The sequence below is a fragment of the Rhineura floridana genome, chromosome 8 (genome assembly GCF_030035675.1).
Source record: "Rhineura floridana isolate rRhiFlo1 chromosome 8, rRhiFlo1.hap2, whole genome shotgun sequence".
NCBI lineage: Eukaryota > Metazoa > Chordata > Lepidosauria > Squamata > Rhineuridae > Rhineura > Rhineura floridana.
The window spans coordinates 132728734-132748398 of NC_084487.1; the positions used below are offsets into that span (position 1 = coordinate 132728734).

At 44.2% G+C, this 19665-nt stretch overlaps 1 protein-coding gene across 3 annotated transcripts in view; it reads left to right on the forward strand.

Moving 5' to 3' along the window:
* Positions 1 to 18083, forward strand: part of ITFG2 (integrin alpha FG-GAP repeat containing 2) — a 56437-nt gene extending 38354 nt beyond the window's left edge. For 2 of the 3 annotated variants that reach the window (XM_061582559.1, XM_061582560.1), the window contains exons 10-12: positions 512 to 629; positions 12983 to 13156; positions 17394 to 18083. In XM_061582559.1, coding sequence (XP_061438543.1) covers positions 512 to 629; positions 12983 to 13156; positions 17394 to 17539 — 438 coding nt within the window. In that variant the 3' untranslated portion in view covers positions 17540 to 18083. Of the gene's footprint in view, positions 1 to 511; positions 630 to 12982; positions 13157 to 17173; positions 17254 to 17393 lie in introns of all 3 variants that reach the window. The other variant, XR_009757627.1, reaches the window with a different exon arrangement.
* The last annotated feature ends 1582 nt before the right edge of the window (positions 18084 to 19665 follow it).

Genomic DNA, 19665 nt, shown 5'->3' on the forward strand with positions numbered 1-19665 from the left:
CTAGCAAAAGAGCCATATTGATGGATCCTGTGTTGATACAGGGGGCTATAAAGTTTGACTGCTATCTCCCCCCCCCCAATGCTTTGCTGCTATTGGTTTGTAACGCTAAGGAGAACATTCCATCAGCACCAAAAGTTTTCTCCATGCTCAGTGGAATGTTCTCCCCCACTCTTCTTCTTGCGCACCCCCTAAATTTGTTTTGGAGGTTCCCACAACTCTCCAGAACAGATTTGGGAATGGTGCAGGGTGCATGAGGGGGGAAATCTGTTTGTGTTAGTGCTTTTATTTAGTTGTATACTGTCCATTGTATCCTCTAGGTTGGCTGTATTTGTATTTGTATTTATATTCATTAGGCTAGGTTTTTGTTTTGTCTTCCCTTATTTGACATTAGTGACAAGCTGGCCCAGACGAATTCACATATGGGTATTGCTGTAACTGATTGATGAGATTTCTACAGTACCACAGATACTGTAACTCCTTGTGCTAATCAGAAATGTTTGAACTCTTCTAGGGAAATGGCCATGAAGAGGTGATTGCTTGTGCTTGGGATGGACAGACATATATCATAGACCATGGCCGGACTGTGGCTAGGTTCCAAGTAGATGAAAATGTGAGCGCCTTCTGTGCAGGTGAGCCGCTTTCCTAGCAGCAGATCCATATACTTGGGTAATAACTGGTTATTACATATGTGATAAAATGTTTTTAACTTATTGGTAGAGCACATATTTTTCATTGCCTCTCAGCCTTTTGGCTAAGATCAAGTGTAGTACTGCTATACTATTTTTAGTCATGGGGGCATAGCTCAATAGTACAGCTCCATATCGTTGTTGTTATGTGCCTCCAAGTCGACTACGACTTATAGCGACCCTATGAATCAGTGACCTCCAAGAGCATCTGTCATAAACCACCCTGTTCAGATCTTGTAAGTTCAGGTCTGTGGCTTCCTTTATGGAGTCAATCCATCTCTTGTTTGGCCTTCCTCTTTTTCTACTTCCTTCTGTTTTTCCAAGCATTATTATCTTTTCTAATGAATCATGTCTTCTCATGATGTGTCCAAAGTAGGATAACCTCAGTTTCATCATTTTAGCTTCTAGTGATAGTTCTGGTTTAATTTGTTCTAACACCCATTTTTATCGTCTTTTTTGCAGTCTGTGGTATCCGCAAAGCTCTTCTCCAACACCACAATTCAAATGAGTTGATTTTTCTCTTATCAGCTTTTTTCACTGTCCAACTTTCACATCCATACATAGAGATCGGAAATACCATGGTCTGAATGATCCTGACTTTAGTGTTCAGTGATACATCTTTACATTTGAGGACCTTTTCTAGTTCTCTCACAGCTGTCCTCCCCAGTCCTAGCCTTCTTCCGATTTCTTGACTATTGTCTCCATTTTGGTTAATGACTGTGCCAAGGTATTGATAATCCTTGACAAGTTCAATGACCTTGTCAACTGTAAAGTTACATAAATCTTCTGTTGTCATTACGTTAGTCTTTTTGACGTTCAGCTGTAGTCCTGCTTTTGTGCTTTCCTCTTCAACTTTCATCAGCATTCGTTTTGAATCATTACTGGTTTCTGTATGGTATCATCTGCATATCTTAAATTATTGATCTTTCTCCCTCCAATTTTCACACCTCCTTCATCTTAGTCCAATCCTGCTTTCCGTATGATACCTTCTGCGTACAGATTAAATAAATAGGGTGATAAAATACACCCCTGTCTCACACCCTTTCCGATGGGGAAATTTCTCCATATTCTGTCCTTACAGTAGCCTCTTGTGCAGAGTATAGGTTGCGCATCAGGACAATCAGATGCTGTGGCACCCCCATTTCTTTTAAAGCATTCCATAGTTTTTCATGATCTACACAGTCAAAGGCTTTGCTGTAATCTATAAAGCACAGGGTGATTTTCTTCTGAAATTCCTTGGTCCGTTCCATTAACCAACGTATGTTTGCGATATGATATCTGGTACCTCTTCCCTTTCTAAATCCAGCTTGGACGTCTGGCATTTCTCGCTCCATATATGGTAAGAGCCTTTGTTGTAGAATCTTGAGCATTACTTTACTTGCATGGGATATTAAGGCAATAGTTCGATAATTACTGCATTCCCTGGTATCCCCTTTCTTTGGAATTGGGATGTATATGGAACGCTTCCAGTCTGTGGGCCATTGTTTAGTTTTCCATATTTCTTGATAGATTCTAGTCAAAATTTGGACTGATTCAGTCTCAGTAGCTTGTAGCAACTCTATTGGTATGACATCTATTCCTGGTGATTTGTTTCTTCCAAGTATTTTAAGAGCAGCTTTCACCTCGCATTCCAAAATTTCTGGTTCTTCATCATATGGTTCCTCCATGAATGAATCTATCATTCTGGCATCTCTTTTATAGAGTTCTTCAGTGTATTGCTTCCATCTTCCTTTTATTTCATCTCGGTCAGTCAGTGTGTTCCCCTGTTGATTATTCAACATCCCTACTCTTGGTTTAAATATCCCTTTCATTTCTCTAACCTTTTGGAACAGGGCTCTTGTTCTATCCATATCATTAAACTACAATTTTCATAAGCACATAAAAGAGCCCTGCTGGCTCAGATTAAATGTCTATCTAGTCCAGCATTCTGTTCTCACAGTGGTCACCCAGATGCCTGCAAGAAGTTCAGTCCCTATCATTTCCTGCTAAATCTTCAGTATTAGGACTGGGCAAGACCTCTGCCCAACATCTTGGAGAGCTACTGCCAGGTAAAGGTGACTGCAAAGGAACAATGGAGGCTTAAAGTGTGTTCCTGCTTGTTCCTTGGCAAGCAAATCTTGCTGTCAGCGCTGATTGACACTGACAGCAAGTCACACTGGCTGCACTACAGAGTTCCCAACTGGGAACCAATCCTTGCCCCAAGTGGCGATTGCTGTCAGTGCCAATCAGCTGATTGGTGCTCATAGCAAGCCCCACAGGGAAAAGCTTCGCCTACATGGTTTGATTTCAAATCACATGGACAAAGGAAGCAGGATTTGCAGTACTTGCTGATCAGTTGGTGAGTGGCTACAAAGCCCACTTCCTTTGCCTGTGAGGTTGTATTTCAAACTATGTGGGCAAAGGAAGAAGGGCTTGGAATTAAACCAAAAGAAAATGGTGATAACAGGTGTTTGGCAGATGGGCAGCCCTGCTCACCTGTCACAGAGGCCCAGGGGGTTGCGGGAGGTCAAGATCTGTCTCACTGGCTGGATCCAGCTCCTCACCCTTGGACTAGATCATCTAGAGGTTTGACTCAGTACCAAGGCAGCCTCATAGCTTCTGATTGTGTGCCATCTTTACATGGTGAACTGTGCCTAAATGGTTCACACAAAACATCCTAATAAAGTACCGTATATTCCGGCGTATAAGACGACTGGGCGTATAAGACGACCCCCGACTTTTGAGAAGATTTTCCTGGGTTAAAAAGTCATCTTATACGCCGGAATATACGGTAATAAAAAAAAATCCGGAGGAGGGTTTGTGTTGAGCGCGATGGAGCCGGGCTGCGGGAAGCAGCACAGCTCAGTAGCACCCAGTGCCGCGCGCCAAGTCGGTGGCGATGTACGAGTTGTGCAAAAGTTGCACAGGAGGCGGAAGAATGAGAGACGCACCATCTACCAGCGCATTAGCTCCGCCGGGAGCCGCAGAAGCTGAGGGGGCCACCCAACAGCTGCCTAGCACGTCCGGCTTAAGGCATCCAGCAACACCGCCTTCCCCTAGTGCATGTCTAACACCCAACATTACTCCACCCCCCTGACTCCCAGGGCTATAAAACAAAAATCTTGAATTCTTTTCTCCCCCCCTTCCCCTCCAGTTGCAACTTAGTAGCAGCAGGCAAATCCGCCGGGGAGGTGGGAGGGAGAACAACTAATTCTTACGTTTAATAACTCCCGGCTGCCCCAATATCTTCGAGCCGCCCTCGCCTGCAACTGAAGGAGCTGCTTCTCCACACTCCACCTCATGCCGTCGGCCAAAGCACGGCGGGGCCCGCCCATGGAAGAAACAACTTTCGCGGGACATCAAAGAAAAGAATGGCACGAGACCCCAGCCAGCGTTACTGACAGAAGCAAAACCAGGCCCGACCGAGTCTAAAAAGAGGCAGAGGGCATGGAAACCGGAGAGTTTATCAACAATCGGGGTGTTCCTCTTCCCCCTTGGAAAGGGGACTGCAGAGAGGGTTTGGGGGCCAAGATCCTCCTCCTCCTCCGTCGTCTTCTGAGTGACAAGAGTTTGGAAGGGAGGAGGCACTACTGACGCCCATGCTGAAGTAGTCGTAGTGCCATAACACCGGGAGGGGATACAACCACCAGCACCGCCGCTGCTGCAAAGGAAGAACCCCTCCCGCGGAGGAAGGAAAGTCACTGCCAACCCCATCCCTGCCAGATCTGCTTTTCCCTGGGACAGCGCGGTACTCACGTCCTCGGCTTCTCCACCCTCGCTGCTCTCGGGATCAGGAGACCAGCGAGGCGAGGGCGCCTCTCCCTGACTTCCTCATACCGCAGCTGTTGGGAGGCTAGTTGACTGCCGCTGCTGCTGCACCCGGCGTATAAGACGACCCCCGACTTTTGAGAAGATTTTCCTGGGTTAAAAAGTCGTCTTATACTCCGGAATATACGGTACAATAAGATAATTGTAGAAAATAAAACAGCAACATTCCAATAATGTATATTTAATGAAATGTTTATTTAAAACATTTTTACCCTTCTCTTCCGCCAAAAGAGTACTTTACTTGAGATCAGTAACAAGACTATTCAGAAAACATTGGCAAAATATTTAGAATCAAAATTTCAGTGGGGCCATTAAATCACCTTATATTATAATTTAAGTAGTACACTAAGGCTGGATGATCCACTAACAATTCATACTAACGTCTAGCAAGAACAGTGCTAAAACAGAATCCAGATTAACAGTAAAACACTATCTCACATTAAATAACAGCAAGATAATAGCATGAAGCAAAATACAAGCTCTTATTTCCAGTAATTCATTTCACAACAAATTGGCAACATTTAAATAAGGTTGTACATGTTGGTAAACCATTAAAAAACATACCACTACATTGAAAATTGCAGTAAGATTCAACAGTCCATTAACAATTTACATTAATTGGTCCTAGTGTTTACAATTAAGCAGCAAAAACAATCTATCTAATCTCAGACTAAGAACATGTCTTCAGTAGCCCTCAGAAAAACCAGATTAAACCACAGTAGCTCCTATAGAGCACACCCATTATATCTCCAGGTAAAATACCCCTTTGAGTCAGATTGGTCCCTTCAAATGGATCCCACGCCAGACACTCTAATCAAACCCACTTTCATGCTCCAAGAAGAAATTCTCATCTTACCAGGATCTTCACATATTCTCAACTCTTATAGCAGCCCAAAGAAGCAACCCAAAGTACCACTTTGCCACAAGCCCGAGTTCAAATTAATGCTAAGCCAAAGCATGGCAGCAGCAGGACTGGGAGACAACTGAACTATCTGGAAGTTTTACTCTGAGTACCCACATGCTTGCTTAGTCACACGAAGCCAGAGCTTGGAAAAGTTACTGTTTTGAACTACAACTCCCATCAGCCCCAGCCAGCATGGCCACTGGATTGGGCTGATGGGCGTTCAAAAAAGTAACTTTTCCAACCTCTGCACTAAGCCATACTTCGGTTTAGCTCTGTGTGCAAACCAGGTCAATATTTGAAGACAGGTTCCTTCAACATACATGGAGTGACATTCCTGCTATCCAATAGCTTTCTTTTTACCACATGATTTTAAAGTGGACCCCAATGGTCCCAAACTGCCAGCAGAATGAGTTTGTACGACAACACATTTTAAACTTTTTGAAGAGTTTTATGATAGCTAGTGGATAACTTGGAGGGGAGGGGGCGAGAGAGAATCTAGAACTTATAAACTGCCAGATTTTGGACAAGTTAGGCAAATCCATATGATTGAAACCACAGATTTTACTTCCACCTCCTGAGAGCCTGCTGTAAAAATATTTTTACTCTTGAAGAGAGTAAGAAATTTATTTTTTATTTAGCACTTAAAGCATCTATTCCAGATCGATTATACAGCCACAAGAGTGGCTGTAGCCAGTGTGGATTTTTCACATTCCGCAATGTTAAATTGAAAATTTAATATGCCATTCTGATGCTTACAAAACCTTACAAAACGTATAGTTTTGAACTCAGAAACGCTTGCTTAATTTCATGGCAATACACAAAACAGTGAGAATCTAGAGTTCAAAGTCTAAAAAGAGGGAAAAAACCCTTTTGGACTTTTTTCTTCCAGAGTTCTCATAATCTTAAAAATCAGCCGTGTAATCCTATTACTGACCTTGCCCCATACTCTGGCCTTCATCTTCTGCAGTTTAAAAGTTAAAAAAATGCCTGGCTAATTTTTAATTAATTTAATAATTTTTGCATTGAACTGAATGATAATGTCAGGTATGCTCCGTAAGAACCAACTGTTGCTGTTCTAAAAGCCAGACTCACAGCTGATGGGCTTGCCTAATCGGGGCCACACCCACACCAGACTTTGATTTCACTTTAGACAGTCATGGCTTCTCCCAAAGAATCCTGGGAAGTGTAGTTTGTGAAAGGTGCTGAGAGGAGACTTCTATTCCCCTGAGAACGCTCTGGTGGCCAGACTGGTTTAACAGTCAGCCACTCTGATTGAAGGTCTGTGAGGGCAACAGGGTGTCTCTTGCCAACTCTCAACACCCTTCACTAACTACACTTCCCACTGAACTCCATAAACACGCAAATGATCAAACCTTTCCTTCTCCTCCCCTCCCCCTCTTGCCTGCTCCCATCCCCCTTCTCCCCTCTGCCTTTCCTCCCCTCCCTCCTCCTCCTCCTCCCTTCCCCTCCCCTGTGGTCAGTTTCATTTATCCAAAGCATGATTGCAGCAGAGTAAATCCCACTGAACTCAATAAGCATGCAAATGATGAATCCATTCTCAGCATACTTGCACAGGATCCCATTTCTTACCTCCCAGATTAAAAAGCAGAGAAATTCACTAATAGGCAAAAAACCTTGCGGTTTAAGAAGGTACCTATAGCCCACAGATATTTCTATCAAACTTTAAAAAGCAGGGAAATTGGGCAGCTGTAGTGAATGCACCAGGGGAGCAGGAGACCTGACTTCCTCTCTGAGATATGGTACTGCCCTAGGAATATGATCTGGGGGACCAGGATTCATAGAATCATAGGATAGTAGAGTTGGAAGGGGCCTGTAAGGCCATCAAGTCCAACCCCCTGCTCAATGCAGGAATCCAAATCAAAGCATTCCCAGCAGATTTATTTATTTTATTTATTTAATTTAATTTATATACCGCCCTAAGCCCGAAGGCTCTCTGGGCGGTGTACAAAAAGATAAAAAACAAGCAATGTATAAATACAATAAATACAATAAATCAAGAAAACAAAACAAACAAACAATAAAAGAACCAAACAACATCCAAAATACAAATAATGATGAAAATGCTATTAAAATACACTTTAAAATGCCTGTCCAGCTGCCTCTTGAATGCCTCCAGTGTCAGAGAGCCCACTACCTCCCTAGGTCATTGTTTCAATTGTCGCACTGCTCTAACAGTTAAGAAGTTTTTCCTGATGTTCAGTTGAAATCTGGCCTGTTGCAACTTGAGCCCATTATTCCGTGTCCTGCACTCTGGGATGATCGAGAAGAGATCCCGGCCCTCCTCTGTGTGACAACTTTTCATGTACTTGAAGAGTGCTTTCCTATCTCCCCACAGTCTTCTCTTCTCCAGGCTAAACATGCCCTGTTCTTTCAGTCTCTCCTCATAGGGCTTTGTTTCCTGTCCCCTGATCATCCTTGTTGCCCTCCTCTGAAACAGTTTGTCTGCATCCTTCTTGAAGTGTGGAGACCAGAACTGGACACAGTACTCAAGATGAGGCCTAACCAGTGCTGAATAGAGGGGAACTAATACTTCACGTGATTTGGAAACTATACTTCTGTTAATGCAGCCTAATATAGCATTTGCCTTTTTTGCAGCCACATCACACTGTTGATTCATATTCAGCTTGTGATCAACGACAATTCCAAGATCCTTCTCACATGTCGTACTGCTGAGCCAAGTATCCCCCATCTTATAACTGTGCATTTGGTTTCTTTTTCCTAAGTAACTTTGCATTTATCCCTGCTGAATTTCATTCAGACGTGCCTCCTGCAGGACCAGGTCCCAGGTACCCAGCCAGCTGTGACTAATTTCCATCACCTGTCCCTCTTTGGAGGGATACATAAGCCGGCTGGCTGAGGTGGCCTGGGAGACCCAGTGCCTGCAGGAAGAAGGAGAATATCGCCACCCAGGGAAGGAAAGCCAGCTGTTGCTGCTGCTGTTGGAACACCACCTCCACCACCCTTCCCAGTGGGACTGCTGCCTGGCAGACGTGACTCCTTTTGGGTGGGGGGTTGTTTTACTGTTTTTACTGTACCGAAGGAGAAGGCCTGCCTGTCGGCGTACCGGAGGGAGCTATGTGTAGATCAGAGGGGGTTAGTGTGTGGGGGGGTGGGGGGCCACAATATTGAAACGCTAGGCTGCAGATTCTGTAGGGGCATGGGTAGCAGGCCAAGCCGGCATCAGGGAACTAGGGATAGATGCTTAATATCCATCCCTTGTTCCGGGCCTGTTCACCACCAGAAGATACCTGGGGGAAGCAGAACTCCATCCAATCTTCGGTTGCTGCTGTGTAACGCCAGGTCTGTGGTACAGAAAACATCACTCATCCAGGATATGATCCTGGATGAGGACGCAGACCTGGTATGTATTACGGAGACATGGCTGGATGAGGCCTCAGCTCCTATACTTGAGGCCATGTGTCCAGCCGGTTTCCGATATGCACAGCAGCCGAGGATTGGGAGGCGGGGAGGGGGAGTGGCAGTTATCTGCCGGGAATCTTTGTGTTTTGCCAGACCCCCTCTCCACGAGACCAAGTTTGTTGATTGCATGTACTGGAGGCTGGGCCCAAAGGGCAGTTTAGGGATTCTGCTTGTGTACCGCCCACCCCGCTGCGCAGCAGAATCCCTGACTGAGGTGCTCGAGGTAGTCTCGGCTGTGCGATTGCTCTCCCCCAATCTTGTGGTGATGGGGGATTTCAACGTACATGCCGAGGCTGTCCTCACAGGAGCCCATCGGGATTTCATGGAAGCCATGACTTCCTGGGATCTGCACCTTAGTAATATAGGGCCTACCCATGTAGCCGGTCATGCTCTCGACCTTGTGTTTGTCTCGGGAGGGGAGGATAGTGCTCTGAAAATGGGGGTGAATTCTTCTAACCCCATGTCATGGTCAGATCACTATCTGGTGAATATAGATTTCTCGATGCCGCACGCCCTCCGCAGGGGACAAGGACCTATTAGAATGGTCCGCCCCAGACGCCTGATGGAGCCCAAAGGATTCCTGAATGCGCTGGGGGATATGGAGCTGACTGGAGGTCGCCCAGTCGAATCCCTGGTGATGGAGTGGAATAAGGAGATCGCCAGGGCGGTGGACCGAGTGGCTCCGATACGTCCTCTCCCCCTGAACAGAACTCAGACAGCACCTTGGTACACACCATGGTTGCAGGGTCTGAGACAGGAGGTGAGACGACTTGAGCGCCGGTGGCGGAAATCTTGCACTGAAGACGATCGGACACGGGTTAGAGCAGCAATAGCTGCCTACCAGGTGGCAACAATGGCAGCAAAGAGAAATTTCTTTGCTGCCTCTATTGCGTCGGCAGAGTGCTGTCCCAGGAGATTGTTCCAAGTGGTCCGAAGCCTGGTCGGTCCAGTTGCTCAGGAACCCATGGAACATTCTAAAATCTCCTGTGATACTTTTGCTAAACACTTTGCCGACAAAATCGAGCGTCTGAAGAGCACGCTTCCGCTCGCCGTGGAGACAGGAAGTGGACCAGAGTCGGCCAGTTGCATTCCGGTCTGTTGGGATCGGTTTCAGCCTCTTCTCTCTGAGGAAGTGGACAAGGTGCTCTGTACTGTGAAGCCGACCACCTGTCTGGTTGATCATGGCTCATCATGAGCTGTAAAGAGAGACTGGGCGAAGGGATCAAGGCGGTGGTGAATGCATCCTTGCAAGAGGGTGCAATGCCATCAGCCCTCAAGGAAGCGGTAATAAAGCCCATCTTTAAAAAACTGTCCTTGGATCCCCAAGAGTTAAACAACTTTCGCCCAGTCTCTAATTTACCATTCTTGGGCAAGGTGATTGAGAGGGTGGTGGCTGCGCAATTACAGACACACTTGGAGGAAACGGATTATTTAGATCCATACCAATCGGGTTTTAGGACTGGTCATGGTACGGAAACAGCCTTGGTCGCTCTGGTAGATGATATGCGGAGGGCATTGGATAGGGGTGAATACACCTTCCTTGTCCTCCTGGACCTCTCAGCGGTTTTCGATACCGTTGACCACGGTATCCTTTTAAACCGCCTAGAGGGATTAGGAATAGGAGGCACTGTCTTGCAGTGGTTCCGTTCCTATCTCTCGGATAGGCAGCAACGGGTGGCATTGGGAGATGAGGTTTCAGACCCTTGGCCTCTTCATTGTGGAATGCCACAGGGTTCTATCCTCTCTCCCATGCTATTCAACATCTATGTGAAACCGCTGGGAGCAATCATCAGGAGTTTTGGGTTGCAGTGCCATCAGTACGCAGATGACACTCAGCTCTATCTCTCCTTTAAGTCCTCACCAGAGTTGGCTGTGAATACCATGTCCAAGTGCCTAGAATCCGTAAGTGGGTGGATGGGAGAGAATAGGCTGAAGCTGAACCCCGACAAGACTGAGGTATTACTTGTGGGAGATAAAAGGAAGTTAGGAATTACTGACCTGATGCTTGATGGGGTAAGTTTACCCCTGAAGGACTAGGTCCGCAGTCTTGGGGTCATACTTGACTCCCAGCTGTCCATGGAGGCTCAGATTACAGCAGTGAGCCGGGCAGCTTGGTATCAATTACATCTGATACGGAGACTGCGTCCCTATCTTCCTGTTCACCTGCTCCCTCAGGTGATACATGCCCTGGTCTCCTCTCGCCTAGACTATTGCAATGCGCTCTACGTGGGGTTACCCTTGAAAATGGTCCGGAAATTACTGCTGGTACAGAACGGGGCGGCACGCTTGATTACGCATAGCCGTCGCTGGGATCATATCACCCCAGTGTTATTAGATCTTCACTGGCTACCAGTTGTCTACCGGGCCCAATTCAAGGTGTTGGTGTTGACCTTTAAAACCCTATACGGTTTCGGTCCAGTATATCTGAAGGAACGCCTCCAGAATCACCGATTGTGCCGCCTGACGAGATCAGCCTCGCAAGACCTTCTCTCGGTCCCACCGGTGAGAACAGCTAGGCTGGTGCGGACCAGAGAGAGGGCCTTCTCTGTTGTGGCCCCCACCCTCTGGAACTCTCTCCCTTTCGATCTCAGACATGCTCCCTCCCTGTCCAGCTATTGCCGAGCCTTGAAGACCTGGCTGTTCAGGCTACAAGATTGGGACAGATTAATTTATGTTCTGAATTAATGAATGGTTTTTTAGCTTAAAATTTGATTATGTTGATGTATATGGATTGTTTTTATTCTTGTTGTTTGTCGCCTAGAGTGTCCCTAACCCAGACAGATAGGCGGCTGAAAAATAAAATTTATTATTATTTATTATTCTCTTGTTTTCAGCCCAATGTCCAGTTTATCAAGGTCCCTTTGAATTTTGTTTCTGTCTTCCACGGTATTAGCTATGCCCCCCAATTTTGTATCATCTGCAAATTTGATAAGCATGCTCTGTACCTCCTCATCCAAGTCATTAATAAAAATGTTGAAGAGCACTGGGCCCAGGACCAAGCCCTGTGGTACCACACTCTTTACTTCCGCCCAGTTTGAGAAGGAACCATTGATAAGCACTCTTTGAGTCCAGTTCTGGAGCCAACTGTGGATCCACCTGATAGCTGTTCCATCCAGCTCACATTGAGCTAGTTTGGTAATCAGAATATCATGGGGCACTTTGTTAAACGCTTTGCTGAAGTCGAGGTATATTATGTCCACAGCATTCCCACAGTCTACAAGGGAGGTTACCCAATCAAAAAATGAGTTTGGCAGGATTTGTTTTTCATAAATCCATGTTGGCTCCTAGTAATCACTTCATTGTTTTCAAGGTGCTTACAGATTGACTGCTTTATAATCTCCACCAGAATTTTTCCAGGGATTGATGTTAGACTGACTGGTCTGTAGTTTCCCGCTTCCTCCTTCTTGCCCTTTTTGAAGATAGGGACAACATTAGCTCTCCTCCAGTTATCCAACACTTCACCGGTCCTCCATGATTTCGCAAAGATAATAGACAGTGGTTCTGAGAGTTCTTCAGCCAGTTCCTTCAATACTCTAGGATGCAGTTTATCGGGCCCTGCCAATTTGAACTCAACGTGATTAGGTATTCCTTGACCATTTGTCTATCAATCTCAAGCTCCAATCCTGCCCCTTCCACTTCATGTTTCCCGGGAGTGTCATAAACCCTTTTTGGGGAGGAGACTGAGCCAAAGTAGGAATTGAGCACTTCTGCCTTTTCTTTGTCGTTATCATTTTGCCATTCTCATTGAGTAGCTGTGCCACCATCTCTTTTCTCTGTCTTTTACTATGGACATACCTGAAGAAAGCTTTTTTGTTGCTTTTAGCCTCAGCTCATTCTCAGCTTTAGCCTTCCTGACATCATCCCTGTAATTCCGTGATTCCTGTCTGTACTCTTCCTTTGTGTCCTGGCCTTCTTTCCACTTCCTGTATGTCTCCTTTTTTGTTTTCAGGTCCTCTCTAATCTTTTTGTGAAGCCACATTGGCTTCTTCTGCTGTTTCCCCCCTTTTTTCCTTTCATCATGCATCTCCTCCTCTGGCTTTGTGCATACCAGATATAGCCCCATCTTATCCATCTTTTTTCTGGAGTTCTTTCCCATCTACTTTGATCATTGATCATTGAATAATGGTTGCTTTCATTTCTCTAGGTCTCTATGCCTGCAAAGGAGGCTTCAATAGCCCTTGTTTGGTATACGTCAGTTTCAACCAAAAGATCTACATCTATTGGGATGTGCAGTTGGAGAGGATGGAATCCACCAATTTGCTGAAGATACTAGAGAGCAACTCTGAATACAAAGATCTCTTGCTCCAGCTGGGTGTGGGTATGTCACAAGCCTCATACACTTGGGAGTCAGCGTCCAGGCTGCCTGGGGAAAACTGCTGAGTTAGTTAATGGTCAGAGGGTATTGTGCCTCACCATAGTGTGCTTTGTCATATATCTTGGCAAGCCACAACCTCTTTTCTAAGACAGAAAAAGAGCAGAAAGAGACAAGAACCATAAATATTAAATTTAGAATTGCACCCTGAAATTCACTAAATTCTGTGATTAGAATATATTTATGGAAAACATATTTTAAAAATCTGATTGGTAATTTCCCTCCCTGTCCACGATGTTGACAAATGTTTAAGTATTTTTACAACCAATTTAGTATTTATTATTTATTTATTATTACATTTATACCTTGCCTTTCTTTTCATGATAGAATCCCCAGGTGGTCTCCCATCCTGGCACTGACCAGTCCTGACCCTGCTGGCCTCATGTGCCTTCAGACCATGGCCTGGGAATATGTTGAGGAAGCAGAATGCAGAATATTATGTTGTATTACTTCTCTGGTTGAATAGTGAGCCATCTGCATACAGTTTATGTTTCCCTGTTTGCCCAAGGCAGGGACATGTAACAATTAGAGTTAATAATTAGGCTCCCTCATTTCAGGTTCTCTTTCCGTTTTAGTCCCTGCCTTCACACACTGAAGATAGTCTCTTCCTCTCTCCTCCATTCTGGCATGTGCTCCGGATTCTCTCTTTCTTCTCAGCCCGTTTTTTCTTGTTTGCTCCCTCTCTTTCTTACAAAACAAATGAACAAAATAAAATTATTTTTCCCTTCCATTTTTCTCTGGCCTTCTCTTTACCTCTCTGGCATCTCCCACTCTGCAGTGGCCCCGACAGGCAGGACCAAAATGAAAGAGGCTTAGGAAGTAAAGAAAAACACTTCCAATTTCCAGACAAGGCAAAAATGAAAAGATACTCTGAGCACCATTCCACCAAAATGTTTCTTGCTTGAAGTCTCTTAGTAGTGTGGATCAGCCAGCGCCAATGGAGGCAAGCCAGGCTCTCACTGCAACTCCCAGCCATTGCTGGGAAGGCAAGTTGAAGCACAAGAGTACATTTAGCCCAGATGCAGTCAGTGCATTCAAGGGAAGATGCTGATTGGAGTCCTATTTTCTCCCCTTCCTTTATTCCATGAGTGGCCATTTTCCCTTTCAATGCAGTATCAAAATTTACCATCAAAGGCCCTTGGAGACCACCAGTGGGGAACCTTCACTGTATCCTTTGCTTAATCCAGTACATAATCAGGCTGGTCTTTCCCATTTCCATCCAAATGCCAGGCAACAAAGGAAACAGCCTGCACATCCTGCCCTCGCTCCCATCTTTTCTCTGGAGCTAATTAAAGTCTCAGAGGCATTACTGAGGAATCTGATCAAGAAGCTAAAAAATAATATATTTATATATATATAAAGGAAGTGCTGTAGCCGCTTGTCCTCCTTTTCAGGGTCCCCCCAAAACAGCCTCCAAGCCAAGTGATAAATCACAGCACGAAAAGACTATTCACCTCTGTTTCTTGGAATGATATGATTGTGACATACCAAATCCTCTGGCCACTCCCAAAGGCAAGGATCCACACAGGGCACATACTCCCTCACAGGAGCCTGAAGTAGAAGAGGAACCGCCCTCCCCCCCTGAAAAATCCTTTCTTCTTCCAGATGATTAGAGTCACTGAATCTAGACAATGAATCCAAAGCAAAGTCTGAAAAGAAAGAGGGCCAGTGGAGCTCTATGTTACAGTCAGAGGAAATGCCAAGAGCCACACTGTTAAAAGAACGTGACTGCCCCTTTCTTGTTATTGAAGCCATTTCTGTACTGTGTTTGTGCTCCCTGAACCCCAAACCAGTCCAGCTGTATCTATTTTTCCTCCTACAATGATTCCAAAAAGGTCTATCCCACTGCCCAACTCCTTTATGCAGCTGATGCTGTCTGAATGGGCTGCATCATTGTTAAGTATTTATTTATTATTTATTTATTAAATTTATATCCCACCCTTCCTCCCAGTAGGAGCCCAGGGCAGCAAACAAAAGCACTAAAAACACTTTAAACCATCATAAAAAGACTTTAAAACAAAAACATCCTTAAAAACATATTAAAACAAAACATATTTTAAAACATTTTTAAAAGCTTTAAAAACATCTTTTAAAAAAGGTTTAAAAACATCTTAAAAAGCAAATCCAACAGAGACTGGTATAAGGTCTCTGCTTGTTGAAAGAGGAAGGTCTTCAGTAGGCACTGAAAAGATAACACAAATGGTGCCTGTCTCATATTTAAGGGGATGGAATTCCAAAGGGTAGGTACCACTACACTAAAGGTCCATTTCCTATGTTGTGCAAAACGGACCTCCTGATAAGATGGTATCTGCAGGAGGCCCTCACCTGCAGAGTGTAGTGATCTTCTGGGTATATAAGCGGTAAGATGGTCTTTAAGTTATCCTCGTCCCAAGCTGTATAGGAAATATTAATTTTCCTCTGTCTCTTATCCATAAAGACAGTGTTCCTGGTGGCCATTGCATCAGCCAGGCAAGTATCTCAACTCAGTGTGTTCCCCATTAACAAGGAATGAGGTATTTTTTACAGGGATACAGTGGTCCAGACCCAACCCTCATTCTACTCAACCTTTCACAAGTCACAGAACCTAATTATTCCCTCCTTCTGCCTCCATTGTTCCTCCCCTGTGGAAAGGACCTGACATAAATTGGACGTGAGATCCTTAAGACATATGCTAAAAGAACTGAATCATTGAGATAGACCAGCAGCCTAATTGTCTCATTTTACCCTGCATCGTTATTTATTTATTTAGGGGGGAAAGCACAACCCAAAGCAAGCATTGTGCTGACAAAGAACACTGCCTGCTGTGCTTCACTGCTCATTCCACAAGGGCTGTAGCCATTTAAGCGGCACTCTCCACCAATGCCTTTATTACTGAAATCTGCAGAGAAGCCACTTGGCCCTCTGCCTCTTTTATTAGGCTCTGTGAATTAGATCTACATGCCTCATGTTCAGCCTTATCCTATACCTCCTGGATCCTGTTCTTATCTTTATCTGCTCTTATTTCATCTTTTCTAAGAGTTGTCCGATAGAGCTTAGTCACGGAAGAAAACAGAAAGAAAAACTGGAATGAGGAAGCCTAATTAACTCTACTAGTCGCATGTTCCTATCTTGGGTGAATAGGGAAACATAACCTGCACATGGATGGCTCACTTACTCAACCAAGGAAGCCCATTCATGCTAGTGGCCCAAAGTTCCTATTTATTAATTTATACCACATCATTGATGCATAATTACATCCCTGTTCTAAAGACCTTACAATTAGGGTGCTGTGTTATGTGTAGGGACAGATTCAAAAGTTATGGGGATGGACATGAATTTGGGGAAGTGTTGTAGTTCTGTGATAGAAAATGTTTTGCATGTAGAAGCTCCCTTGTTCAATCCCTGGCAACTCCAGGTAGTGCTGGGAATATCCTCTGTCGAAAAACCCTGGAGAGCTGCTGCCAATCAGTGTAGACAATACTGAGCTAGATGGATCAATGGTCTGACTGTACAAGGCAACTGCCTATGTTCCATCACCTGAGCACAGGAACACCTCTTTATTTTTAGCTGCTGGGAGGTGCTGTCTGTACACTTAAAAGCACTTCTCTGCAACTGAAATTAGTAGAACACACTTGCTTCTTTTTGTGACATCAGTGAGCCAGAGGCCTCTGGGAGCTCATGAAGCAGGGCATGAAGGCAATAGCCTTCCCTGATTTTTGTTTCAGACATCTGGTTACTGCCTTTGTATATAGAGATTTCATTTAAATTGCCTTTGATAGACCAATCCTCAATGAAGCTTCCTGTTTTTGGAAATGGATGCCAAGACTGTATTCATTAACTTGTTGGAGCACATGGTAAATACCTTATGGCTTCATATCATAGAACCCATATTGATTGGCTGTCCAGCAAAGATCAGTGGTTGAATCTGTTCATAAGATGAATTCTCCATTAGTTGGTTGCAAAAAAGTCAACTTTTGTATGCAGGGGGATGATTTTATGAATCCAGCCTGAGATTCCTGCAAACCAGTGCCATCTGCTAAAGGACAGAATATGCATTGCAAGAGGTAATCCCAATAATACTCATTTATGTTCTTAATGTAGATTACGAATACCAGACCTAATAATATACTGCTTCTTAAGTACATTGCTAAGTCTCCAGTACTTCTCTTTAGTGATTATGTATGTTTTTCTCTCTTTTTCATAGCTAGAGGTGATGTTTCTGTTGTCAAAGATCTGATTCACAAGACGCTCTACTTTCCAGAGGAGCATCTAAACAGCACTTCTCAATTCATGCTCCCATCCAGAACATCCTCCTCCAGTGGTCACCCTATTACCCAAGACACCTTATGAGCTGCTAGCACATACTTAAACGGTCAACAAACAGCTCTGCTTCTCATATCCTCTCAGTGCTTGCTATCCTTCTTGCATCAAACTTAGTCTGCTCCTTCCTTTGTGCAAATTAAGCCGTGTTAAGAACCAGGCCTCTAAAGCTTGCAATGAAGGGGTGGAGTAGCAGCACTGATCCTCAAGTGAAGCTACTAGCCAAAGTCAATGTAATGGGAAATGCCTTTTCCAACTTTCTTATTGCTATTGTTACTTTCTCATCAATCACTTTATCTTCTATCCAGAATGCTGTTTTGCCAAAGTACAAGGACGAAAGCAGCAGAATAAATATAGCAAACTCTGCTTCTTTGTACAGCACTGCTAATCCAAAGGCGATAGACCAGCAGATGGTAGTAAAGTGGGGTGTGTGGGAGAAAAATAGTTCCAAACCAGAAGTTATACTCCATTTCATGCCATTAAAGAATTGACAGCCAATTCACAAAATGCTGTTGGGTTTAAGTAGTTTTCTTTCTGCTGAAAACTTCAATAAAGATATCTTTAAAAGATCCAAGGGAAAACAGTTGTGTGTATTAATGGGTCTAAATTGGATCAATATTGTGTTTGTCAACTGAATATTCTGGGTTTTTAAAATTTTATTCAAATCTTTTGCCTTTTCCTAGTTTTTAAAACTTAGGCCACATTCACACCATGCATTTATTCTACTATTTTTCCACTTTAAACAGTATTGGCTTACCCCAAAGAATTCTAGGAAGTGTAGTTTGTGAAGGGTGCTGAAAGTTGTTAGGAGACCCCTATTCCCTCCACAGAACTACAATTCCCAGTGTTCTCTGGGAAGAGGGGCTGACTGTTAAACCACTCTGGCAATTTTAGCTCTGTCTTCCTGTGTTGATAGTGGTGAATTTAGAAGTGCAGGAGTTCATCACAACAGCTTTCATAACCATGCCCCCCCCATGACTATAAAAAAAAGAAGAGGCATTTCTCTGCAACAGAACACCCTCTTTCTGTGTATGGAATTCTATACCTGCTTACCTGGGAGTACACCTCTATTGTACTCAATGGTTGTTACTTCTGAGTATACAATTGTCCTGTAAAATTTGCTTCTTACGAAACATCTGTTCATTAAAAAGCAACATAAATAAATTCAGGAAGGTTGAAACACCATTATAAATCTAACTGCCAAACATGGTCATCAGTTAATTTAAAAATCTCTTAACAAGCATATTTTTAAATGGCATTTCTGTCTTTCATACATGTACACCCAAAGCAGCAGAGAGGCTCACAGCACAATCCTATGCACATTTATTCAGTAGTGTGTCCCATTGTATTTAGTAGGAATTAAAATAGTTTAAGTGACACATATGATATGACAGCACCATGTCCTTCAGTCACAGGGACAGCTTTAACTTCAACACCAAAGAGGGGCGATTGTGCCTTTAACAAATCAACTGCATAATACCAGAGACTTTGTAGAGGTGTGGCTTCATTCTAATGTTGTATTCATTGGAAAACATTCAAAATACTGATTCTCTCACACATGCACACCTCTTTTCTGCCGTGCAGCAGTTAAGGGGAGAACTGCTGGATCCCACAGTCTCTCTTCTTTGGCCATTCCTCCCTACTACCGCACAGTAATTTTGACATTCAACCCCGCATCATTTCTGGGGAAGGGGGGGAGAGAAAGTTAATCCCCAACATGCTGAGATCTCCCCTGAAAATTGCCTGATGTGGTAATTTTTCTTTTAGTGGCCTGGTGAGAAAGTCTGAGTGAAAGAATAGGGGGTGGTGGGGGTGTATGTGTATGAATGCATGTGAATGTTTGTAAGGGAAAGAGTGTGTTGATTTAGACCTGCCCACTGCTGTCATGCGCCCCCTGTTAGTCTCAAGATAATACAGGCACAGGAGCATTAGCAAACACCAAGGCAGACATTTCTGCATATGTTGCTCTGTTCTTTCCCTCCTTAGTTTTGATAAGACACCCCACAAAACAACTCTCTGTTCTGTGGTTAGATGGTGTTTCTCTTGCTCCACCAAGAAAGCAGCTGGCTACCACAAGAAGCTTTTTTCTCTCTTTCTGAAGCAAAGCGAGGCAAACTGACTTTGTAAAACTGCATACTCCCACCCTTTTTTTATTT